This window comes from Amphiprion ocellaris, chromosome 6, assembly GCF_022539595.1.
Source record: "Amphiprion ocellaris isolate individual 3 ecotype Okinawa chromosome 6, ASM2253959v1, whole genome shotgun sequence".
NCBI lineage: Eukaryota > Metazoa > Chordata > Actinopteri > Pomacentridae > Amphiprion > Amphiprion ocellaris.
The window spans coordinates 34,640,942-34,668,441 of record NC_072771.1 but is presented as its reverse complement, the minus strand read 5'-3'; the positions used below and the strand labels follow the sequence as shown (position 1 = coordinate 34,668,441).

The 27,500-nt window shown below is 38.2% G+C and overlaps 1 protein-coding gene and 1 long non-coding RNA gene across 3 annotated transcripts; both read right to left on the bottom strand.

Annotated features, from left to right (window-relative positions):
* Positions 1-165: 165 nt before the first annotated feature.
* LOC129349085 (uncharacterized) lies at positions 166-6,679 on the bottom strand. Its single transcript, XR_008601935.1, has 2 exons — positions 6,469-6,679; positions 166-1,540 (listed from the first exon to the last, which is right to left on the bottom strand). It is a non-coding gene; the product is annotated as an uncharacterized LOC129349085 (long non-coding RNA).
* Positions 6,680-16,500: 9,821 nt separating this feature from the next.
* Positions 16,501-25,701, bottom strand: zgc:114041 (uncharacterized protein LOC574425 homolog). 2 transcript variants are annotated; one of them, XM_023274756.3, is made up of 5 exons: positions 25,371-25,701; positions 24,344-24,579; positions 24,111-24,254; positions 22,363-23,145; positions 16,501-19,230 (listed from the first exon to the last, which is right to left on the bottom strand). In XM_023274756.3, exons 2-5 carry the CDS (start codon positions 24,537-24,539, stop codon positions 19,046-19,048), a joined length of 1,308 nt encoding a protein of 435 aa, XP_023130524.2. In that variant the 5' UTR covers positions 24,540-24,579; positions 25,371-25,701; the 3' UTR covers positions 16,501-19,045. The 2 variants fall into 2 exon arrangements, with proteins under 2 accessions (XP_023130524.2, XP_054867765.1); XM_055011790.1 differs by lacking the exon at positions 25,371-25,701 and having other exon boundaries at positions 24,344-25,279.
* Positions 25,702-27,500: the final 1,799 nt, after the last annotated feature.

Genomic DNA, 27,500 nt, shown 5'->3' with positions numbered 1-27,500 from the left:
TTTAGGTCAACATTCAAAGATTTAAGGTGGAATATTCCTTTAAACCAACCTAAATTTCATGTTTTGATCATTATCAAGTGAGAAACCTCAATCCAGACTCCTCATAATGACGTTTGAGATTTATGCTGCTGTTATTTGTTTAGTCCAGACTAAATGACAGAAATCCACAACTGTAATTTTATTTCAGGACTCGGTTATTAAATGTCAAAACAATCCATGTGACTCTAAAAACTCAACAGCTTTACAAACTCTAAGATTAAACTCTCCACAAGGATCCAAAATAAGTTGGACTTCTACATGAGAGCTTTAATTATTCTTCATCTACTTCCTGAAAAGTTTGGTCAATAAAAAAGACAAAAACTAATATTTTCAGCTGAACTAAAGACAGACTTTGTGATTTTTCTGCTCACATGTTGTGTTGTTGTAAACTTCCTCTTTCAAATAAATATCCTCCTAACCCCCTGGAAACCAGCGTTTGTCCTGTTTTTGTGTTGCTCCTCGGTGACCCTAGACAGCCGGGTCGTAATGTTTTTTGAGCAACACACCATACTATGACGTTTTTACAATGATGGTTCTACTATGGAACCAGTTTGACATGTTCAGGTGTTCTTTGTGTGAAAACTCAGAGATTTCAGGTATCAGAAGGTGGTTTTCAACTTTCTTTGTTAACTTTCTGCTTCAACTTTAAACTAAATTTCCTTCACTAACCCAGCCCTCTGGACTTCCAGTAAGCTGTGTTCCTATTGGCTGTCCAGGTGGCTGCTTGGTGTTATCAGGAACACCTGAGCAGCTTGGTGTTATCAGGAACACCTGAGCAGCTCAGTGTCTTCCTGCTTTATTTAGCTGCAGACAAACATTTCCTCTGCTTCTCTTCACCACTGAACCGGGTTTGGCTCCATTGCTTTAGTTTGTTCTTTAGGCGTTGGCTTGCAGCTTCCAGCAGTAAAATCGTCTTTAATGTGTTTCTTGGTGTGTTTTAGGGCTTTGTACTGGATAGTTGTCTTGGTAAATGTGGTTCTTTAGCCACAGTTAGCACATGGTGCTAATGTGTGCAGTGATTAGTGGATTTGGTGCAGCTGTGTCTTTATCTTGGCTGTAGTGAGTCTTTAGAGGTTTTTGGTCAGACACATTCTGTATTCTTGTTTGTGAACCAACGTTGGTTGTCCAGAAGGTAAGAGTTCCTGTCCTGATTCTCTGTTCTCAGAGGTTCTCTGGTAGGCTGCAGGAGACTTTAGCGTTTGGGTTGTGCTAGTTTGGTTTTTGTATGGTTTCATTTGGACGACTATCTTGAGGCCCCTCCATGTGGTTTAGTGAGGTTTTCTGGAACAGTTCTACAAAGCAACCTGCAGCAGAAGAGACTTTGAGAGTTTTTAGGAAGTTCTGGAGACCAGACTTTAGAGCAGCAGAAACATTTGTCAGCAGTTTGAGCAGGAGAAGGTGAGCTTCAGAGTAGAAATGAGACGGAAACCTTCTTGACCCGTGTGGTGAGGTCCTGTACCAAGAGTTTGAGCAGGTTGTGAAGAGTCTGTAGTTCTTTGGTCTGAAAGCACAAGAAGAGTCGACTCATTAAAGGAGAAAACAGGAGATATTGTTGGTTCTTCTGTCGCTCTGCAGTTTCCAGTTTCCTTAGACTGAATATCAAGTTTATATTTTAAATGATTTCCCATGTGAGCCCAAGAAGACTTCAATAAACTCCCTCCATCCCCTGGACACAACACATTTTATTACCATGTTAAATCTTTTTTTTAAATATGTTTTTGAGTTTTAATCATAGTTTTAGCATAGTTTTTTCTCTTTGCTTGTTTAGTTTTGTCATCTGTGTGAAAGGTGCTAAACAAATAAAGTTGAATTGATAAACTGAATAATTGACTAACTCATGATTGTGACAACAGAAGTATTTTCATTGTGATTTAAGGGTTTGTTTCATTTTTAAGGTTGGGGTTAAAATCTTGACAGAAAAAAAGATTAAAGAAATAAACTACATTAAAAAAGCAATTAAATCAAAGGAAAAAACATTTAATACAATAAAACTTTTAAAAAGAAAATTAAACATTAAATACAATTATATTAAACAGACAAAATATTTAATTAGATAATTAAACAGAAGATACAAAACATGTAATTATGAAATTAAACAAAATTTTTAAACAAAAATATTAAACATTAAAGATGAAATATTTTAGATAATTAAACATTTAAAAAATACAATTAAACAAGAATATTAAACATTTAAAAATACAAAACATTTAATTAGATTATTAAACCTTTAAAAAGACAAAACATTTAATTAAAAAATTAAATGTTTAATTAGAAAATTAAATCTTAAAGACAATAAAACTTTAAATAGGAATTAAACAGAAAATACAATGAAGCATTTAAAAAGAAAATTAAACATTAAAAGGTGGTAAAACATTTAAAAAGAAAAACCTTAAAGATTTAATCGAAAAATTAAACATTGGGAAAGAAAAGGAAATTTTTCAAACAAGCCGATAAAACATTTGAAAAAACAAACATTAAAAAGACAAAACATTTGAAATCAAATCAGACATTAGAAAAGAATAAAAGGTGAGAGAAAAGAGCAAAGACACTAAGACATTTAAGAAGAATCAAACTAAAGAGACAAAGACATTCTGAAAAGACACCAGTTAAATTTTAGAGATAGTATCAAATGAAACAGAAGAGACAAGTAGAAACGATCAAAAAGGAGCAAAAACAGATAAAGGTCTTCAAGTGTTTTCTAGTCTGAAATGAAAACATCAAGTTGTTTCGTCTAACATTTCCTCTTTCTATGTTCTTGGTTTGATTGTGACAGATTTACTAAGAACTCATTTCAGAAAACTGCTTTCCAGGATAAGAGTCTACTAGTAGTTTGAAGGCATTGATCAAACTAATGTTACCTTCTGATCTCCACAAACTTTACTGTTCAGTGAAGAGGAATCAAAGTTTGTTAAGGATTTTCTAAAAACCCACAGGTGCAGGTCTGAGAAAGAACTCGATGGATGTCTAAATGTGAAATCAAGACTCATGGTCACAAGTTTTAAGGCTTCTGTTAACCAGAAAGTTCAAACTAACAGAGAAGTACTGAGAAACTTTTAAAATTTCAGTCCTCAGACTGTCTGAAGGTTCAAACTAACAGAGAACTACTCAAGAACTTTTAGGATTTCAGTCCTCAGACTGTCTAAAGGTTCAAACTAACAGAGAACTACTAGAACTTTAAAATTTCAGTCCTCAGACTGTCTGAAGGTTCAAACTAACAGAGAACTACTCAGGAACTTAGAAGATATCAGTCCTTGGACTGTCTGAAAGTTCAATCTAACAGAGAACTACTGTGGGACTTAGAAAATTTCAGCCCTCAGACTGTGTGAAAGCTCAGGTCCTGAGGACTCGGGAGGTGGAGGCTTTGGAAAGTCTTGGAACTGAGGGTTCCACCCTCCAGCACAAAGGCTGAAGTCCAACCTCCTGAGAAAAACGGTCGAGTCGAGACTCGAGTTAAAAAAAAAACTCGAAAACGACAAAAAATAGATGATAAATGCGCAAAAAAAAGAAGAATTAGTATCTGAGCGAGTAGCTCAGGGGATAAGAAGAGGACTACCAAGTGGAAGGTCGCAGGTTCAAGACCCGCCACTGGCAGTTTTCTTTCTTTGTCTTTGTCAGGATTTTGAGAAAATTTAAGAAGTGTCTGGTCTTGAACCAGCGACCTGCAGCTCCATAGGCAAATCCTTAACTCACTGAGCTACAGATCAGATAAAAGAAATAAATTCGTCGTCCCTTTGGCATCGTAGTTCCTGAAGTGACCACATGGGTGGAGCCAAGGCGGAGTCTGGGTGGAGTCAGGGCGGAGAGTAGGCGGGGAGGTGGGTGGCGGCCTCCCCCCTCTACTCCCCCACCTCCCCCCACCACCCACCACACCTTCCCCCGCCCGACGAGTTCTTCGAGTCTCCACGAGTTCTTCGAGTCTCCACAGGTTTTCCCGAGTTTCTGGAGTTTCCACCAGGTCGGAGGCAGAACAAGTTGTCATGAAGAGTGTTGAAGTGGCCAGGATGGACTGACTTTTTACAGCGACTAGAAGGAAGACCACTAGAAGAGCAGGTCTTTAACCACCATCCATAAAATCCATGGAGTCGCTCCAGAGAAATGAAGGGAGGTCAACTTTTATCAACCTCCATCCAGATGTTCAACTTGATATCTTTACTTGAGATTTTTAGCACCACAAACCTTTAGTATCACACTTTATTATCATTTATTAGGACTTTAATGGAATCCACCAGCAGATTTAGTTTTTGTTGACAAACTTTATTCGTTGTGGGACTGCAGTATTTAAAACTGTTCCTTCTATTTGACCTCATGTTTATTAGTTTTAGTGGAGAAAGTTATTTTAATTGTCGATTAGTCTCTTAAAAACCAAATAATAAATTGGATTAGTCAAGAGGTTTAAATTTCTTACTTTGTCATATTTTAAATATGACAAAAAATATAAAAATAAAGCGTCTTGAGACAATTTGACCTGTAATTGGCGTTATATAAATAAAATTGAATTAAAATTGTATGTATCTTGTAATGTTGGAGTAATTCAGCCATATATGTTGGAAAACACATTTTCTTCCATGACTTATGTTAAAACACATTAATCTTGTTGGTTTAATGACCCAAAGTTTACTGTCATAAAAACCAAAAAGATTTACATTCATGATGCAGGAATCAGGCAGTTTTTCACTTTTTATCTTAGTTTAGTCAGAAAGATAGTTGATAATGTGTGAATTGTTGCAGCTTGTGAGCCATAGAAGGTTTTAATCTTTGGGGCCGAGTGTCAAAAAACATTTAGAAACCAACATCAACAAAACACTCAAAGATTTGAACATCATTAAAGGGAAATCCAACTTTTGCATGACAATGTCTAATTAAAGGACATTTATTTCCAATGTAAATGTGTGATATTCATCCTCTGGAGCTTTCTCTTCACATCGTCTTCCACCTGGACTGGTTTGGTCGGGAGCATGTGCAACAAACATTTGAAAAACTGCACTTTAACATCAATGAATGACACTGAAGTTTAATCTCTACATAAATGAGACTGAGTCTGGATGTGCTGCTCTGTCATTAACTCCTAAGTTTAGGGAAAGTTCAAACAAAAGAGGACAGTTCAGATAAGACTTGAGAATGAGCTTATTTTGAACAAACATCTCAGACTTTCTGAGCTTCAGCACCTCTAGCAAGATATTTTAACAACAAGCAACTCAAGAGATCCAGAAGTTGGAGAGAGTTAGCTTTAGCTGAGCCAAAGAACATGTGGGACGCTAACCTAGCAAACATTTCAGACTTTTCTCTGTGAATTCTGAGAAATAATTTCCTATTTAATGACAGAGCTACACATCTTAACTCAGTCTCATTAAAACAGACTCTAATTCAGTGTCATCCATCCATATTAAAGTGCAGTTACCCAAAATGTTTGTTGCATGAGCTCCAACAAAACCTGTCCAGGTAGAAGGCCACTTTGACAAACAGGAAGTGGAAGATTCCAAGCAGATTTATAGAAGGGGGAACCGGACTGTACTAAGTGTGGTCGAGTATAGAGGGGTGTTTTGTGGGTTTTTAAGGCTGATAATGATTATTAGTGAGACATTTGGAGTAGATATTCATTTGCAGTAAATGAAAGTATTTAAAATCTTGAGTTAAACTTAGAAGAACACAAACTCTAACAGAAAACTTTGTTGATACGTTTTTGTTTTGTTTACAGATGTTAAGTTAAAGGAGTTTTATTCGTGATGTATAACCAATCAAATCACTCCAGAAGACAGAGCGACCACAGGTAGATAAAGGTTCAGAGGTAAAGTAGCACCATTCTTAAATTTATTTATTAACGTAAATCAGTAAAAAATAAAATACTGATAATCAGTAAATCAGTCAGCCCACAATTACTACAATTCTACAATGTATGTCTCTTTCCTTTGACTTGTTATTTGTACAATATACGATGTATATGATGGCTTTTTTTTGTTGTTTTTTTGTTGTTTTTAGCAACATTTTATAAGAATTTGAACAGTTTTAAATATTACTATACTTTTACTTGTGTAATGAAATATTATTCCATGGCATTTTTGAGACGACATATTATACTCTGATGTTTTCTTGAATAACGTACTATTTTGACAATATATTGCACTATGACATTTTTTGAACCACATATCATACATGACAATTTTAGGCAACATCTTATCATTTTGCACTTCTGAACTACATAATAATCAGTTGGGTTTTTTTGCCGACATGCTATACTATGAACTACAGGCCATACTATGTTATTCTTGAGTAAAGCATACTATACTTTGACATTTTCTGAACGACATCCTATACTATGGCGTTATACACAGAGTGCTTTGGTTACATGTTGATTTATAATCTAGAATTTTTTCTGTTTTTTTTTTTGACAGGATTACCACAGACCTGACCGTGAACACCGTTGACACCCACCTGAGGGAGACGCTGCCTAAGATCTCAAGGCTGCTTGGTCGTGGTCTTTCTGGTCCTGCTCCAGAACGCCTTCATCAACTACGTCTTCTTTTGAAGAGGCCCTCAGATGCTGCAATCTCTGACCTTCAGGAGGAACTGCTACTTTCACTCTGTAACGAGACGGAGCTTATTTTAAAGACCCAGCTCCTGGCGGCTTTGAGTGAAAATTTAACATCCATCAAAACGGAACTACAGACAGTTAAATCTGAGCTGTCGGTCAGTTTCAAACATCAAGTCCGACCCAGCTGCCCTAAAGCATGCTGTGGGTGAAACAGAAACTTCACTCTCCACATCACGGATGACATCGTCACACTCTAAAGCAGAGAACCTGTCTGCTGAACTTTTAAAAGTGGACTATAAATGTGAAGAATGTGAGCAGCAGCAGACTGTGAGCAGCGGAACAGATGTGATCAGAAAGAAGTCATTTCTTTTTTCTTTTCTTTCTGGTTGACTTGATGCTGTCAGATGCAGATGTTGGAGCTGATTCTGATCTTTCAGGATAAAAGCTGTTTCCTTCACAGACTTTTCAGGAAATTATTCTTCTCAGGTTTTCTCTGCTATTTATACTTTTATTATCTGTGATTATTTCTTTATTTCATTATTGTAAAATAAAGTTTGGGCATAAAGACTCATTTAGTTATTTTATTCCTGAAATCTTTGACGTAGCAGAATTAAACTTCCATTTCCTTTCTTGTACTTCTGATACTAGAACTAAACATGTCTTCAACAGGATCATCTGGTTTTAATGAATCAGCAGCAACATCACAACAACAAATGAGACAATTTTCAACAAATTCATGAACTGATGTCATTTAAAACTATCAGTGTTTTAGTGTCAAATTAAAGCTGATTATGACAACTAGAACATTAACGTTACTGTTTTAATCACATTTAAGTTTCCTGAAGTTACATTAACGTCAACCAGCCACAGTTTTTGAACTTAATGAACCACATTACAGTAACACAACACACTTCAGCTGCTGACAGGAAACAACACAAACATCGTTCGCTTGATGCTACATTTAGCTGCTAATCAGGACTGGTCAGCTAGCTCTGTTAGCATCGCTAATTCACATTAAAGCTATATTCACTGGATGCTAACTCTCTTCTCTGGTCAACACACACAAATAACTCCACCAACTCCTGGGGTTCACTGCTCACATTATATCCGACTCTGAAGTTTAACATGAAGTTCATTAAAACCGCACTGATCAGTAAATTATCATTTATTACCGACCAGCTGTCGGAGTCCTTCAGTGTCTGTTGGTCCAATCAGCCGAAGGGACTGAATTACTGAACCGAAAACTGATTAAAACAAGACAACGGACAGTAAAACTGTCTGTGGAAAATATGCTGCTGCTCTGATAAATAACAACAAACTAAAACAAACTTTGTGGAAGTGTCGCTTTCAGTGATTTTTTAATAAATAGCAAATATGAGGCTGTTAATTTTTCTGGAAGTAAAAGGAAACGTTGCTTATCCGTAGTTTCGCTAACTTAACTTTAGCTGCACTTTAACCATGTTCTAACTGATAGATCTTTTTTAAAAAAAATTAAAATAGCTGCACTTCCTTTGTATATTTGGTCGTTTCTTATGTTGCTGCTGTTTCATTGCAATTATATTTTAATAATATCACTTTAAATACAGATAATTGAAAAGAAAAAAAATGGCTCTGAAATACTCAATGAACTGATACGTCATCTAGTGTTAAACTGAATAAGAATTCTTAATAATATAAAATGTAACTGACTGAGCTGTATTAATTAAATCCAGATATTAAATATTAAATTCATTTACCTAAGAAAACCATCCTTTAATGTCTTACCTTAAAATGACTTACATTTAAAAAAAAATATAGGTGCAAAGTCAAAGTTTCACTCTAAAGATTAATCACTGATGAACATTTAATTGCATTCACTAAATATTTACGAGGAAACAGAAATCCATGTCTAATATTTGTATCAAATATGTTTATGTCTATAAAATGTACTGGACATCAATAAAAATGTCTGCATAGTGAAATATATGAAGTCCATCTGCATTTATACATCATATTGATGTTTAAATAACGGGAACTGCAGCCCACGTTCAGTCAAGTTAGCGGAATTACGGATAAACAACGTTTCCAGAAATCTCTTTCAAAATAAAACCTGTGGTTTGTTTTACAGAAAAATTACGTGATTTCAAAAATGTGATTTTGAAAATGTAAATCAAACTGTAATAAGCGTTAGCTAGCCGCTCCACCTGCTCTGAATATTTTTGTTCTCGTCGTTGTCAAGCCCAAAAGAAAAATGAATCCATATTCTGGCTACATTACCGACAGCAGCATCCCTGGAGTGACCGGAAAGGTTAGCCGACCTAGCGGAAGTGCTAATGAGGTCTGCTCTGGCACGGATTATTACCGTCACACATGTAGTGACCTGAAGGACCAGCTGAAATGTGACTTAAAGTCTCTGCAGGACAAGACGGACAAATACAAACAAGTGGAGAAAACATACAGTGAAATGAGAGAACACACCAAGAAGCAGCTGTTGTCCACAGAGAGGCAGATCAGAGCAGAGTTCTACAAGCTCCAGCAGTTCCTGAAAGAGGAAGAGGAGTCCAGACTGGCAGCTCTGAGGGAGGAAGAGGAGCACAAGGGGAAGACTATCAGCAGAGAGATGAAGAGGATTCAGGAGCAGATCTCCTCTCTGTCAGACAGCATCTGTGCTGTTGAAGAAGAGCTGCAGAAAACACAAGGTGGCGTTCCTCAGCACTTATAAAGACACTCAGACCAGAGCCAGAGCCAGAGCTCACTGTCAGATCCACAGCTGCTCTCAGGAGCACTGATAGATGTGGCCAAACACCTGGGCAACCTGTCCTTCAGAGTCTGGGAGAAGATGAAGGAGAAGGTCCACTTCAGTCCTGTCATTCTGGACCCAAACACTGCAGACCCTCGTCTCTGTCCGTCTGATGATCTGACCAGTGTGAGAGATGGAGACACAGAGCAGCAGCTTCCTGATAATCCAGAGAGATTCACTAAGTATACAGCTGTTTTAAGAATATTCCAGTTTGATAAATCAGTATTGCTTTGGTGTAATTCAGTCAACGGAATTATGAACCATAAAGGAGTTTGTGTTAAAACATGTTAAATCCCAATACACATAAATGCATTATTGGGGAACACAGAAACGTTTGGTTCAGACTGTTGACTCTTTTCCTACCAGTGTCTGCACAGACAAAATGAAAAGTTATGATGCAATCACATAAGTCACAAAATAGTTTATTAGTCAGCAGCAAAATCAAAACTATTTACAATGTGCAAAGTACAAACTGGTGGGCCTGTCCTACAGTGGAGGGCTAAAACTATATACAACTAAATCTCAAGTTTCTGGGAGGTGGACTCTGGCTGCCCACTGCCTGCACCAGCTGCCCCAGTACACCCAGGAATGACTGGTTGAAGGCAGCATTCTGGGCCATCTCCTCCGCTGCAAGGCCGCTTCATTCTCTCTTGCCTCACTGAGGAGCAGCTGCATGTTCTCATCACACTGGGCACGGTTCTGCTCCTCCTCAGCCTGCATCTCCACAAGTACGCTTGGAAGGTCCAATTTTGTGTTGCCTCTTTTCCTCTTGCCTAGACCAAAGACACAAAAGTGATCAGAATCACCTTTAATGGCCAAGTACATACACAACATATAAGGAATTTGGTTTCGGCTGTTGGTGTCACCCGAGGAATACGGACGAGAATAATAATAAATAAATAAACTATAGAAAGAGGAACAGGGAGGAAAAAGAAATAGTAGCAAAATTAAATAAAACAATATATATAGAAATTTACAGCTAGACCGGAATAAACACATTAGCAAAACAATAATTGCTATAAACACAGTAATGCAAAAAGCAGAGAATGCTGTTCATGGTGAAAAAAAAATACTGTGCATGTCCATTGGAATAGTGACTATTGTACAGGTGTGTAGGAATGGCTCAGCTGTTAGAGTGATGGCAGTGGGGAAGAAACTGTTTTTGTGTCTGGTGATTTTTGTGTACAGGGATCTGTAGTGCCTGCCAGAGGGGAGGGGGGCAACAGTTTATGTCCAGGGTGAGTGGGGTCTCTGATGATGTTTTCTGCAGTCTGTACTATAGGCTGTAGTCTGTTTCTGTCCTGCTGTGTGGCTGATCCAGAGGTGCACAGGACAGATCGGATGACTGCAGCGTAGAACTGGATCAACAGCTCCTGCAGCAGGCCATGTCTCCTCAGCTGTCGTAGGAAATACATCCTCTGCTGAGCCTTTTTCAGGATGGGGTGGATGTTTGTCTCCCACTGCAGGTCCTGAGAGATTGTAATCCCCAGAAGCTAGAAGGACTCCACAGCTATGATGTGATGTGTTTAGCCAGCTGTCCATCCATTTTCAATCATGATCATGTCTTTGATAGTTTTACTTTAATAAATTTTTGGCACTCTTCACTTTAACCAAAGCACAAGCAATACCTCCTCCACCACAACTAAAAACAACGTGGAGTGAACTTAATTTCATCTTGTGCACATTTTGGAGCTGCTAAGAACAGATGTGTTGTCTTATTTCTATGTATATTTTCATTCAGTTTCACAGTTACCTAATGACTATAAGAAGAATGGTTGCAATACTACATTGCACGAGAAAGTAAATTAATTAGAGTGACTTACTTGTTAAGTCAATGGAAAAAAATGCAGCTGCATGTGTTCTGTTTATGTGTCACTGTAGCTACATGTAGCTTTCATCAGGCGTTCATGAGCTGGCTCCTGCACAGTTAGCATTTACACCTGCCTGAATTCTTGGTCACTGTTCTGATCATGCTTGCAGGCATTTACACCTGCAATAATAATAATAATGCAAAAATCAACCATGGTCTCCGTTTACCGTGTCTTACTGGTGATAAGACGTTGCTGTGAAGGGCTGGAGGTTGATGTTGACAGTGTCAGTGTCCGAGCTGGTAGTGTTGAAGCTGGTGCTGGAGAGGAGACAGAGGAGCTGGGGTCTCCATGACACAGAGGTGGAGTAAGCTTTGCACGTAGAAAGTGATCCTTGAACAGAAATAAACATTCACCCCAAGTACACGAAAAATACGACATTGTAACTTGTGAAAAAAACAAACCTTTAAGACCATTAGCTTAGTTCGTCATGCTGACTGATGTATTAGCTTCTGAGAGCTAAACGTTAGAAACAGCAGCACGAAATACAAGCGGAGCACGGAGCTAGCGCTGATGGCTAACTAGCTAGCTTATTGTCTGCTACAGGAGACAACATTACTTTCTAAATATACTTGTTTGCTTAAAGGGAGCTTGCCACCAATGGGATAAATGATGTAAAAGTTTCCTGAAGTCACAAAACACTCACCGTCATCGAACGTCTCCAACAATGCAGCGGCGGAGTCTCCCCCCTGTTGCTCGCCAGGGCGGTGCCAGTAAATAGCGTCTATTAAACCTCTTCCAGCACCTCCTGGTTGACCCACGCCGGCCGTTGTGGTCCTTGGTGGACCAATAGTCACTTTTGAGCTTTTTCAGCTTCTCCTTACACTGCTTCATTGTCCTCTTTATATACAGTCTCCTGTATATGTGAGCGGCCATCCGCTCTGAGACCTCCTGATAAACGTTCTCCGTCCAGCTCCCTCTGTATTCTTTGGTCCACCACCAAAGACAGAAAAGTCTCGACCTCTTCATTCACCCACGGTACAGGTCTGGCTATCATATTAAAATTATGAAGAACAGAGAGTTCCGTGAAGAGCAATGCACACCGTCGCTGTTTAGTTTTTTTTTTTTTAAATGCCGGTGTTCCAGTTTAACTGGTGATCAGGTTAACTGGCGATAGTTGTCGTCTCCAGATGTTTCGTCCGCAGATTCGTCACGATCAGACCTGGATTTACGTGAACTAAAGCTACTAGATAAAGAAGATGTTCAGGCGTTCTTTGTGTGAAAACTCGGAGATTTCAGGTATCAGCAGGTGTTTTTCAACTTTCTTTGTTAACTTTCTGCTTCAACTTTCTTTGTTAACTTTCTGCTTCAACTTTAAACTAAATTTCCTTCACTAACCCAGCCCTCTGGACTTCCAGGAAGCTGTGTTCCTATTGGCTGTCCAGGTAGCTGCTTGGTGTTATCAGGAACACCTGAGCAGCTCGGTGTTATCAGGAACACCTGAGCAGCTCAGTATCTTCCTGCTTTATTTAGCTGCAGACAAACATTTCCTCTGTTTCTCTTCACCACTGAACCGGGTTTGGCTCCGTTGCTTTAGTTTGTTTTTTAGGCGTTAGCTTGCAGCTTCCAGCAGTAAAATAGTCTTTAATGTGTTTCTTGGTGTGTTTTAGGGCTTTGTACTGGATAGTTGTCTTGGTAAATGTGGTTCTTTAGCCACAGTTAGCACATGGTGCTAATGTGTGCATTGATTAGTGGATTTGGTACAGCTGAGTTGTGTCTTTATCTTGGCTGCAGTGAGTCTTTAGAGGTTTTTGGTCAGACACATTCTGTATTCTTGTGAAGCAACGTTGGTTGTCCAGAAGGTAAGAGTTCCTGTCCTGATTCTCTGTTCTCAGAGGTTCTCTGGTAGGCTGCAGGAGACTTTAGCGTTTGGGTTGTGCTAGTTTGGTTTTTGTACGGTTTCATTTGGATGACTATCTTGAGGCCCCTGCATGTGGTTTAGCGAGGTTTTCTGTAACAGTTCTACAAAGCAACCTGCAGCAGAAGAGACTTTGAGAGTTTTTAGGAAGTTGTGGAGAGCAGACTTTAGAGCAGCAGAAACATTTTTCAGCAGTTTGAGCAGCAGAAGGTGAGCTTCAGAGTAGAAATGAGACGGAAACCTTCTTGACCCGTGTGGTGAGGTCCTGTACCAAGAGTTTGAGCAGGTTGTGAAGAGTCTGTAGGTCTTTGGTCTGAAAGCACAAGAAGAGTCGACTCATTAAAGGAGAAAACAGGAGATATTGTTGGTTCTTCTGTCACCCTGCAGTTTCCAGTTTCCTTAGACTGAATATCAAGTTTACATTTTAAATGATTTACCATGTGAGCCCAAGAAGACTTCAATAAACTCCCTCCATCCCCTGGACACAACAGATTTTATTACCATGTTAAATCTTTTTTTTTATTTATTTATTTTTAACGTTTTTGAGTTTTAATCATAGTCTTAGCATAGTTTTTTTTTCTCTTTGCTTGTTTAGTTTTGTCATCTTTGTGAAAGGTGCTAAACGAATAAAGTTGAATTGATAAACTGAATAATTGACTAACTTATGATTGTGATAACAGAAGTATTTTCATTGTGATTTAAGGGTTTGTTTCATTTTTAAGGTTGGGGTTAAAATCTTGACAGAAAAAAAAGATTAAAGAAGTAAACTACATTAAAAAAAAGCAATTAAAGGAAAAAAACATTTAATACAATAAAACTTTAAAAAAATCAAACTTTAAATACAATTAAATTATATTAAACAGACAAAATATTTAGATAATTAAACAGAAAATACAAAACATGTAATTATGAAATATAATTTTTTAATCAAATATTAAACATTAAAGATGAAATATTTTAGATAATTAAACATTCCAAAAATACAATTAAACAAGAATATTAAACATTTAAAAAAATACAAAACATTAGATTATTAATCCTTTAACAAGACAAAACATTTAATTAAAAAATTAACTGTTTAATTAGAAAATTAAATCTTAAAGAAAATAAAACTTTAAATAGGAATTTAAAAAAATACAATGAAGCATTTAAAAAGAAAATTAAACATTAAAAGGTGGTAAAACATATAAAAAGATAAACCTTAACAAAGATTTAATCGAAAAATTAAACATCGGGAAAGAAAAGGAAATTTTTCAAACAAGCTGATAAAACATTTGAAAAAAGAACAATTAAACATTAAAAAGACAAAGCATTTTTAATCAAATCAGACATTAGAAAAGAATAAAAGGTGAGAAAACATTTAAGAAGAATCAAACTAAAGACAAAACATTTGAAACAACACCAGTTAGACTTTAGAAGATCAAATTAAACAGAAGAAACAAAACGATCAAAAAGAGCAAAAACAGATGAAGGTCTTAAAGCGTTTTCTAGTCTGAAATGAAAACATCAAGTTGTTTCTTCAAACATTTCCTCTTTCTATGTTCTTGGTTTGATTGTGGACAGATTTACTAAGAACTCATTTCAGAAAACTGCTTTCCAGATAAAGTCTACTAGTAGTTGAAGGCATTTATCAAACTAATGTTACCTTCTGATCTCCACAAACTTTACTGTTCAGCGAAGAGAATCAAAGTTTGAGGATTTCTAACAAACCCACAGGTGAAGGTCTGAGAAGAACTCAGATGGATGGTCTAAATCTGAAATCAAGACTCATGGTCACAAGTTTTAAGGCTTCTGTTAACCAGAAAGTTGAAACTAACAGAGAAGTACTGAGAAACTTTTAAAACTTCAGTCCTCAGACTGTCGAAAGGTTCAAACTAACAGAGAAGTACTGAGAAACTTCTAAAATTTCAACCCTCAGACTGTCTGAAGGTTCAAACTAACAGAGAACTACTCAGGAACTTAGAAGATATCAGTCCTCAGACTGTCTGAAAGTTCAATCTAACAGAGAACTACTGTGGGACTTAGAAAATTTCAGCCCTCAGACTGTCTGAAAGCTCAGGTCCTGAGGACTTGGGAGGTGTGGAGGCTTTGGAAAGTCTTGGAAATGAGGGTTCAACCCTCCAGCATAAAGGCTGAAGTCCCACCTCCTGAGAAAAATGGTCGAGATAAGAGAAAGTTAAAAAAAAAACTCGAAAACGACAAAAAATAGATGATAAATGCGCAAAAAAAAGAAGAATTAGTATCTGAGCAAATAGCTCAGGGGTTAAGAAGACAGACTACCAAGTGGAAGGTCGCAGGTTCAAGACCCGCCACTGGCAGTTTTCTTTGTTTGTCTTTGTCAGAATTTTGAGAAAATTCAAGCAGTGTCTGGTCTTGAACCAGCGACCTGCAGCTCCATAGGCAAATCCTTAACTCACTGAGCTACAGATCAGATAAAAAGAAATAAATTCGTCGTCCCTTTGACATCGTAGTTTCTGAAGTGACCACATAGGTGGAGCCAAGGCGGAGTCAGGGTGGAGTCAGGGCGGAGAGTAGGCGGGGAGGTGGGTGGCGGCCTCCCCCCTCTACTCCCCCACCTCCCCCCACCGCCCACCACACCTTCCCCCGACCCACGAGTTCTTCGAGTCTCCACGAGTTCTTCGAGTCTCCACAGGTTTTCCTCAGTTTCTGGAGTTTCCAGGTCGGAGGCAGAACAAGTTGTCATGAAGAGGTGTTGAAGTCGGCCAGGATGGACTGACTTTTTACAGCGACTAGAAGGAAGACCACTAGAAGAGCAGGTCTTTAACCACCATCCATAAAATCCATGGAGTCGACTCCAGAGAAATGAAGGGACGTCAACTTTTATCAACCTCCATCCAGATGTTCAACCTGATATCTTTACTTGGAAATTTTTAGCACCACAAACCTTTAGTATCACACTTTATTATCCTTTATTAGGACTTTAATGGAATCCACCAGCAGATTTAGTTTTTGTTGACAAACTTTATTCTTGTCATCGTGGGACTGCAGTATTTAAAACTCTTCCTTCTATTTGACCTCATGTTTATTAGTTTTAGTGGAGAAAGTTATTTTAATTGTCCATTAGTGTCCTAAAAACCAAATAATAAATTGGATTAGTCAAGAGGTTTAAATTTCTTACTTTGTCATGTTTGAAATATGACAAAAAAAATATAAAAATAAAGTGTCTTGAGACAGTTTGACCTGTAATTTGCGCTATGTAAATAAAATTGAATTAAAATTGTATGTATCTTGTAATGTTGGAGTAATTCAGCCATATATGTTGGAAAACACACTTTCTTTCTCCATTAATCTGTTGATTGTTTTCTCCAGTAATTCATTTCTTGTTTTGGTTTATAAAATGTCAAACCCAAATATATTCAGTATACTGTCATAAAAAACAAAAAGATTTACATTCATGATGCAGGAATCAGACAGTTTTTCACTTTTTATCTTAGTTTAGTCAGAAACATAGTTGATAATGTGTGAATTGTTGCAGCTTGTGAGCCGGAAAAGGTTTTAATCTTTGGGGCCGAGTGTCAAAAAACATTTAGAAACCAACATCAACAAAACACTCAACAAAGATTTGAACATCATTAAAGGGAAATCCAACTTTTGCATGACAATGTCTAATTAAAGGACATTTATTTCCAACGTAAATGTGTGATATTCATCCTCTGGAGCTTTCTCTTCACATCGTCTTCCACCTGGACTGGTTTGGTCGGGAGCATGTGCAACAAACATTTGAAAAACTGCACTTTAACATCAATGAATGACACTGAAGTTTAATCTTTACATAAATAAGACTGAGTCTGGATGAAGCATTTGAGTGTTTAAAGCCATCATTCATGCAATATATTCCCTAACTGCTGCTCTTGCTTTGCAGATTTTTATTTTATTTTATGTGACTAAACAGAAGGGCCTTAAGTAGCTGTAAAAGGCATTTAATACCTTTTTTCTAACATTTCATACATCAGACAAACCAACAAATGGCCCAACATAGGACTGAAATCACTCATTTTTATTATCAAGTACTAATTTGGTCAGTGAAATATTAAAAATGCTCATTTCCAAGGCAATTTGTGACATATTTAAAATCTGAACAACAGTTCAAAACCAAAGGACATTCAAGAAAACCGACAAAGTTTCACACATGAGAAGCAGGAACCGGCGTGTTCTCTGCTTTTCAGTTCCAAACAGGGCAAATGAATAATCGTTTAGTCGCACATTAATTTCCTTTTGATCGACTGTTTCTTCTCTGGCACAAAGTTTTAAGCCGAGTGAAACCAGCTGAAGCCAGTTAGAGAATTTAGTTACATAACAGTACTTTTAACATGCTAGCCATTTGTACAGCACATACCACAGATTCTCAAAACACACTGCTAACGTCTTCATCCTAGGTTCAGTTTCATGTTGTGGAGCTGTGGCAGCTCCCCCGAGAGTTTAAACAAGCTATTTGGGATTTGGCTTGAGCTTTGGGAAAGTTGAAGGCAGATCTGAGCAACAATATAAGTTACACACTAAGTAAAACATTAAACGCCAACAGTGCCGGGATTTATTTCTGAAAACAATACATTGTTAAACGCTACAAGAACTGTTCATATGACAGATGATTTAACTTTAAAACTTAGACTGAACTTTATATTTAAATAAAAATCTGTAACCTGAACATTTAAAACTATCAGTGCAGAGATTTAATTCATAAAACTATATACTTTTATCTGCTACAAGTGTTGACATGAAAAATATTTTATATAATGAGACAACTTTAAAGCTTAAAGACTGAACTTTATATTCGGACAGAAAAATGTGTAACCTGATGCTATGACCAGCTTTGAATGTTTGTTGTCAGGTAAAATAAACTACACGGACAGAAAAAGTTACATAAATGTCAAGTTAGCTTTGTAGGCTTATTTAAAAATCTCTAATTTAAAGTGTTTCAAGAAGAACAAACCTTGTTTCCCATTCAAGACTTGATCTTTAAAAAGTCTGTTGCATAGGAACAACTGGTTTCAGTGCTCAAGATAAACATTTATTAGACCTACGCCATGGCTTGCAAGTTCACAGAAAGTCAATGCTCCAGTAATCAGAGAAACCTGAGCAGCCTGACCCACATGCTGCAGGAGGTGTAAAGCTTTAAAGTAACAGACTCAATGTTCTGCTGACAACTTCTTAAAAATGACCAATTGACCTGTTAGTGTATTACAGCAATACTGTAGCAACACAGTTTTTAAAAAAAAAAGTGAAATTCAATATATATGTAACCCATAAAAAAATACCAAAGCCAACAATCCTAAGGTCTGATATGGCTTATTTCTCTGAGGCTTTAAAACATCATTGAGCAACTCTATTGCACTATAGTGTGAGCTTATTCCTAAATATTGTCAGACAAGACGAGCCTTTAATGATCCCAGAGCAGGGAAATTTGCACGTTGATCAGCCTGCTATAGTAAATACTCAACTACATCCGTTCTGCAGTTTACAACAGCCAAACAAACATACTCTTTACTCCTTTTTGTGTAAAGTTTGCAAAAAAATCACAATGCACTAGTGTTTCAGGAAAGTACTGAACATTTTTAAGAAAGCAGCTGTTAATTTGTGACCTGTTGTAAGATTTACTTGAGAAGGAACTAATTTTACTGGTTTTCATGTGATTTGTTGTTGTAGAATACTGTCAGCTTTATTCTTTAAATCAGTGCTGCTGCAGATGTGTGTTCACATCACTGCAGTTTTACACTTAAAAGCTCGTCAGGTCTGAGGAGTTTCATTGATCTAAACTGTGGTCCTTCAAGGCAAAAAGAAACTGTGCATCCTGCAGAGTGTCACCAGCTTTCAACCAACCAGACAACACGTTCATGGTGCGTTTTACTTTCTAATTATGATTGCAAAAGCTGTGACCGAATAAAATGTCTAAGTGCAAATTGAAGTCACTGTGCAGATTCCATTTGCCCTCAACGGTCTTATGTAACGGTGTCTCACTTGACTTTTCCCGGTTCCCAGTCCTCTGGTTTGTTAATCGCTTGATGAACTTCAGCCTCCACAGCTTTTCTCTTCTGCAGCAGGCTGTCGACCACCACGACAAATACCGCTGATGTAATGAGGCAGAGGCCGGAGAGGTAGAAGGCAGTGCTGTAGTCTTTAGTCTGGTCCACCAGCCAGCCTGCATGAGAAACACAGCAGAACAAAAACCACTCAGTCACACAGTGTGCCAGAGCTGATGAATAAATGAACAGGAGCGTTGCTGCAGGAGCATATGGACCTGCAGCCAGACATCTGAGTCCCCTTCAATTTAACCTGCATTTGTGCATTAGAACAGACCTGCATACTGCAAAACATGAGCTCCCTCTTTAAAGTTTGAAATCAATTCTAGGCAAAATCATATTGTTTCAAGTTGCCCCTTTGTCACTGTGGCAATGGCGTATCTATTTTTGGAGTTAAATAAGAGCAAAGCATCGATCACATCACAGACAGAGCTATTTAACAGACCGAGTTGGAAATTATTCATGTCACATGAACCAGATAATCCTGTCACTTCTCCATAAACTGGTTATATGTCTGTAACTTAAAGATCAGAAAACCTGCACAGAAAAACATCTTTAAATTAAACTTGGAGCAAAAACAGCCACGCTAGCAGCTCTGTGAGGTTCTACTGTAGCTAATGAAGCACAATGGCTATGCTAACATGATGCTTAACAGGTACATCATCTCCAATGTTGATCAGTTTAGTTTAGCATATTAGATAATTAGCATTGAATGTACATCAGAGGCTAATGGAAATGTTAGATGTTTTAGGTTTCTGGTCACAGTATCTGGTGATAAGTTATCAGAATTAATCCTGAGGATGATAGGAACTTTTCTGCTAAATTTCACAGCAATACACCCAATAACTCTTGAGTTACTTCAGTCAGTATGGAGTGAGTCAGTTGGAGTGATGGACCTGTTAAAGTAGCCTAAGAAAAGAGTTTCTGTGTGTATTTGAGGGAGAAAAGCTCACCTATAGGTCACACATATACAGCATATTTATGATTTTATAAACACTGAAAATTATCCCCATGTGTGATAATAATTTATCAAATTACAGCCACTCATGTTTCAATAAAATGCGTTTTCATTGTTTCTACATGCCTTATTTTGGTAGTTCCTTTAGTTAGTAATGATGTTCCATATGTAGGCCTAGTTATGGGAAAACGTCCACACACACACAAACGTAACTACTGGATGGAAGCGGAAAAATCCCTGCAATAAATCCCTTGACACGACCAAAATATTTTGCACTTTACTAAACATACTTTGACTAACAGTAAAACAGAACTTGTGACAGCCGGCTTTAATTGATCATTCGGCTATAACTCAAACGCTGACTGTGTGTGACGGCTCAACTGTTTGACGTGGAGAAAAGTACAAAGTGTACCTTGCTGCAAGAGACAGAATGATATTTCTTCATGCCAGTGGTTATTTATAATTACTTAGTGAAGTTACAACTGTTGCACAACAAGCATAATAGCATGTAGCTCTCTTTGTTTTGGAGAAACTCATGGATCCTGCTGCTGACTGATGCTGCAGGTATTTAATAAACTCAGAGGAAAAAAATACTACAAATGGCCTCTTTAATTGGAATTTTTATTGCAACATGGGTAAGGCGAAACTCAACATCCATGAAAGAAGTTTTGTAATTTTGGAGAGCTGTTTGTTTGCATCTTAAGTTACACAAACTGCCTCATTTGTGCTCCATGTGATGCGGAGCAACCCTGATGTTCCCACTGTATCTTGTGTGCTGAGAAAACCTGTTTAGCCTTTAGAACAGTGTGTTTATACAGGAGGAGCTCTGAAGCTGATTTGGAGTGAGGTTAGTCTGGGCAGAATGGATGAGAAAAACGACGCAGACGATTAAAACTGAGATTACTTTCGGGGCCCTTTCATGTGTTGCCAGGCTCAGTTTGTTAACCACACGCTGCATAATTGTGGCTTTTGTTGTCCAAGATGTGAGCTCTGATACAAATTTTGTCGCTTGCAGGTCTGTCTTGCACAATAAACTCACACTTCTCTGTAAAGAGCTCCAACTAGAGCTGCTGCGATTTTGTAATTTGTAGCGGATGATGTCTGGTCATATAATTAACTGCAAAAAAGCATTTAGTCGTCTCTTTCTGCTCATTTTGTGCTTCTTTTAGCTTTAGATAATTGGTTTTAGTGCCCGTGACCGCCATTGTTTTCGCTGCAAATCAAGAAATTGCTTACTTCAAAGTTACAAGGCTATCTTTTTTAAATAGGCTTAAAACCAAAATGAGCGTTCAGTTTTGCAACTAAAGTGACTCGAGTTAAACAGTCGGTGCCTTTAAGTCACAGCAGAACAAGAGGAAATACTGACTGAATCATGACATTTCTGTGCGTATCACTGATTTGTTCTATATAGGCAAATGACAAACAACAATTCTGCAAAATGATTGGTCAGAACAAATAATGGTGATCAGGCAATTGTGGAATAACTGTGAGTGGTTTGGCTACAACTTCATAAAGAATCTAAATTTAACATTCAATACCAAGCATGACTCTTTCAGAGATAATCACCTGAATGAGAAAACGTTTCTATAATACTGTATACTGTAATGTAACACCACACTGATTGGATTGTGCCTGTTCATAATTGTACTAAGAAGATTCATGGAAAGTCCTTTGCAAGCTGCTACAAGTCAACACTTCACAGTGTTCCAGTAAACTGATTCCGGTAAACTTCTTTTAAGTCAGAACACAAAAGCTCATCTGTGCCAAAAGAAGGGTAGAAATTTGTCATACAATGAATAATTTCCCATTTTAAAATAAAAATGAGTGACTTATTTGCATGCAATTACCAAATTACTACCAATTATGGTTTCTACAAGGAAATTAGTTTGGCATTAGAGGTTACAAATAAAAGTAAGGCCTTACCAATTAGCTAATTTAGGTTTAAGTTCAATTTTTATTTAAATATAAACTATTAATGCACTGAGAAGCCTTTCCTTTCCTTTTCTCTGTCCTTACGAGGTCTGTACTGCTGTAATCAATGCCAAACAAAATGCACCTAATCATGTTTTCCCCAGACTAATGTAGTGGATAAAGTTATATTCTTCCATGAGAGTGAAATTACACCCTGTCCTGTACCTGCTTGCCTCTTTTTTTTAAGCATACTAACTGCTATGACAAACTTCTAGTCAAACACAGAAGCATGTAAACACTAACCTCTTTGCATTTCCAGACTTGTTCTACTCATCTGGCATTTTTTTTCTCCTACCAGTCAAGCCAAACACAACCTTCTCACCTGCGGCAGGAGGACCAATGAAACCCCCGATGCTCCTGAACATCATGAACAGCCCCAGTCCGCTGTCAAACCCCTCCAGGCCCACGATGTCCACGATGGAGGTGACGTGAATGGCCACCACGCAGCCGAACAGGAAGCCGTAGAGGGAGGCGAACACCAGGATGACCCAGTAGTTGTGGCTGATGGGCAGCAGCAGCAGAACCACCCCGAGCAGAGTGGTCACCATGGTGAGCAGCTGCAGGTTCCTCAGCAGCCTCACGTTGGCGATCCAGCCGCAGATCAGCCTCCCCACCAGGTCAGCTAACGCCAGGACAGACAGGATGGAGGCCGGCCAGTACTTATCCATCCCCAAACTGTTGGCGAAGGGCACCAGGAAGAGAGGCGGGATGAAAAACCCTGCAGCTGCGAAGATGGCAAATAGAATGTAGAGGAAAAGCTCGGGTTTTGTCAGGAGGGAGCACTGGAAGATCGTCTTCCTCTTTGGTGGGAGCGTGGCATCGTCTCCTTCCAGACAGTCTTTGGTTTCCTGTGCTGGGCTCTGGGTCGTCTCCAGGGGCCTCATGAGCGCACCGCAGACACACAGGTTGAGCTGAAGGCCACCGATGATCAGTAAGGCACCCTGCCACGTGTATGCTTCGATGAGCCACTGGAAGAAGGGACTGAACATGACGGCGAAGACACATTCCCCCGAGCTGGCGATGGCGTAGGCGATGGGACGCCATCGTACGAAGTAGTGGCTCACCATGCTGTTGGCGGGGATCCATGAGAAGGAAATGCCAAGACCTGGATTGAAAAAAAGAAGGAAAATATTGACGGTATCCTCTGGTTTCCATCAGCCAAAAAAAAGTGGTCACCTTCAACCCGCCTAGCAAGAATTTATTGTCCCATGTGGGTGTAAAAACATAAAGAAAGTCAGATTTCTGTAAAAACAAGCAAAACATTTATTAGGGCTGCAGCCATCAAATATTTTGATTGTAGATTAATGTGCATGTTCCTTTCTCAGTTGATCATTCTGACTATATTATGTCAGGATTTGATATCATATGACAAAAAAAACAAAACAAAACATGTGCACCTCAAATCAGTGTTTTTCGAATATTTCTAACAAACCTCAATATCTTTTTATCTTGGCATCTTAATTCTGTATCAAATGTTATTACTCAGTTGTTTTTATTCATTAAAATAACAGATGGGAGTCCCGTTCTTTCACAATGCAACACAGTACATCGCCATACAAATATGTTGCATTGCATAACACATTGCAGCAAATCTCTCTGGCTCAGCGTTACTCACTCACTTCACAAAATGCTGTTTATTCCATCAGAAATAGCAAACATGGAGCATTCTTGGTTCAAGACTTATCAAATTCAGCTATACAAGAACCATGTATGGTATCTGTGTGCCGGTTGGTGTGTACAGTTGCAATTATGTCAAATTATCTAGTAATCACTGAAAACTGATGACTAACCACTGTGTTCCTTCCTTCAGTGTCTTGACTATCAACAACAAATTATCAAACCAATCAAACTGGCTCCTTTTGATTGTTGACAAAGATGTTATTGTGGTGAGTTGGCTTGTAGATTGGTTTTTCTTGTTTTTTTTTTTTTTACCTCATAGAATTATCTTAAAACCTTGTAGAGAGTTAAAATGCAAATGATGACTAAGTCTCTCAAATGGAGGGATACTGAATGAATGTCAAAATTGCAGCAATGCTTCCCAGGCTTGTGTACGTGTTCTGAGTTTGTTACCTTGCAGGATCCCCATGCTGAGGTAGAGCCAGGGCAGACTGAGGTCCAGAGACGCCAGCACCATCCCCGAAGTAGTCAGCAGCCCTCCGACCATAATAACAACCCTCTGAGAAAACTGTAATGTCAGTGCACTGGCCACCGGACCTGCAGAGAGAATGAAAACAGCAGTAGAAAAACAAACTGAGGGAAAAATAAATAAATAAGCAGCTAAAACCTCAAGCTGGCCTCTTCACCTCCGAGGTGAAACATAGCAATCGTTGTGGAGGTGACCCAGGAGGTGGTGCTCAGCGGGACTCCGAAATGATTCTGGATGTCCAGGAAGAAGAGGCCGAAGTTTTTGAGGACGGCGGTGGTCAGGCCCACGGTGAAAAAGGCCGACGCGACCACCACCCAGCCGTACCCCCCGTCAGGAGGTCTCCTGGACTCCATCCTCCTCGGCTCCTCGGCAGGCTCTGCTCTCCTGCCTTTGCTGAAAGGTTGTTATGCAACAAACTTAGAAACGTCCAGCGGAGGCAGGGCTTATGGAAATGAACACTCAGGATGAACAGATGCATGCAGCTGTGAGAGCTGTCAAATAGCATACACACTGGTTCTGGCAAATGCTGTTAAAGAGGAAAAAATGAACTCTAAGCTTTCCAGTTCCATAGAGACAGATCAAACCGTCCACCAGCCTGGTATTTACCTTTTGTGGGTCGAATCAGGTCTATTTCCAACTAGGTTAGAGGTATTACAGTAAATGCTGACAAGAGGATAACACTGAAAAAAGGATATATAGATTTAAAGAGAAAGTTACAAGTCAAATAAACTACAAGTGGAGCAAATTCAAGGAATTTTAAGTAATTAAAGTAACAGAAATATTTACAGTGTGCAGGAATGAGCAGGTTATTAGTCTGAGAATGTGCAATTTGAACTTTTCTTTTTGGTTTTAAAGTCTTCAAGAACCATAAAGAAGAAGAAATGCAGAATACTAAGACTTGGATGACTGAGAATCCCATTTTTGAGCGTTTTTTTTTTTTTTTCAATAATTACTTATTACCAGTTTAGTAAAACAAAGTGCAGCCTCACAACTCAGACAACCGTATAAAGAAAATAAAAGTGAACATTTTAAGATGAGTTAAGGTTTAAGCCGGACTATTGATATTTTTATTCGGTGCGCACAAGGCTTCTAAACGTCCCTTCAAATTAAGACGAAAACATAAAAACCGCAAGCATAAAAAAATAGTTCTGAAATAGGAATAAAAGGTGACAATTTAAGCTTACTTAAAAAAAAATCTTCTCGTTACGGTTCTTCTCCGGGTGTCCTCCGCATACCGGCTACAGATACTGTAGCTTTATGCGGCCGTGAAGTCCGTTAAATCCAGCCGGCAGCTCGGAAGGTGAATCCGGTGACACCGCGGAGAGACGCGACCGTCAGGACGGACACCGGCCGTTTAATTTCATTTTTGATTTACATTTATCAAGCAAATGTGACAGCAAACTAACAGTAATTAAAACAGCTGCAAGTCATTATCATCGTTACCGGACCCGATACCCGCCGGTGGACCGTCCCGAGCTTTGACGAAGCTAAAGCTAATACGCGCAGCTCTCACAAACGGCGGATTTCAAAATAAAGTGTCGAAGTGCACTTAATCCTGCTGATTTATTGCAGCACTTTTAATTTTATTGTCAGTGGATTTGAATACGAACTAAAAATTCCCATTAAGGAAAGTGACATAATTATCTTGTAAAAACAAATATATAGGTCAGATTCCTGTGTAAAAAGATCGGTCTGACCTTTTCTCCAAAGCCTATTTATAGTTTTTTTCCAGGCTGTCCAGGTTAACAGCTTGTAAAAATACAGAAAAACATAAAATAATATTGGATTTTAAAATCACCTTTCTATGCACTTCCTTTATAATGACATCTCGCTGGCAGTTCAAATATAATATTCACAATATTTTCATTTTATAAAATAATTTTTCTAAATATATACAGGCAACTCCAATTAAAAATAAAAATTGCTAAAGTGACTTAAAAATTAAAATTTTAAGCACAAACTTAAAAATGTATTTTTTTTTGTCCAAAAAACCCAACCAAACAAAAAAAAAAAAAATATAGCATATATACTCAAACATATCACCAAATAATTCACTTACTGCAATAATTTCACTTCTTTTCCTGAGTGTAAATGGAGTGGATGTGACAAGATTTTTCCAATTTTTGTAAAACAGAAAAGTTTCCAAAGAAACTCAACCTTTTTCTCTGGCAATATTATGATGCGACACTGCACTTAAGACATTTTAGATTTCTCTCTACTTTCAGTCACGGTTATGTAATTTCCACTGAGGCGCAGGACTTCATACTGCAGTGGAAAAAAAAAAAACTAACAGTGAACAAAAATGTGACAGGAGCAAATAAACACCTAGTAAGTGATTGAGGCTCAGAGGGTTAACGGTGTCCAGTTCGCTCTCAGTGGGCCAACATTTGTATAAATCCTTCATTTAAAGGCCGTCATTCAGCAGCTACAAGCAGTGGAGGTGCACTGACAACATAAACGATAATGGAGCCTTAAATTACTTGACAATGACATCCTCCTGGCAGTTAAAATACACTTACTCTATTTTCATTTGGTGTGCTTCTTTCTTTCTTTGGACATAAGTAGCTCCAAGTGAAAGTAAAAGTAGTTACAGTAAGTCAAAGTTTACAATTTTAGCTACAAATTATTCAAAATTTTACATGATTTTTACAAAATAATACTCAAAGGGGAAAAAAAAAGATGACTTCAATTAATAATTTACTGAATTTTGTATCTGTGTTCTCTTCTTTTTCTAGCTGGCTTCTATAAATATCATCCAGGAGTGTAACAGTGTCGTACTTTACATTGAAATGTACTAATGGAGTATAATGTAACACTAAATAGGTCTAAGATGCCTATCAATTGCATCTAAGTGGATGCACTTTTAATCCCGGATGTATACGAGACATTTGTTAAATGACCTGTTATATTTATTGGTGTACCGACCACTGTCTGTAAACTAAAGTGCCCCTTTGGGTCTTTAAAGCTCCACTGTAAAAGTGGACTTCAGACATGTGACGAAGACCCCTTCAAGTGCCCCCTCAGTCTCTCTTCTCCCGTTACCACGGTTACATAATAAGATCTAGAGGTGCAAACGACAGAATCAGTGTCGGCAGAGGATCAGAAATGTTTTCCATTTCACTACAGTGCTACGTGGAGCACAGCTGAAGTTTCACACATCTGCAAAGATACCGACATGCTCGGTCGAACACCTAGACAAATCGCCTTGACAAATCCCTTCCTGCACCTTTAAAGGACGTCAGATTCAATTTACTGGACAACATTCCTGGAATAGGTGAAGACATAGAATTTAGTTTTTGAGCTTCTTGACAGGG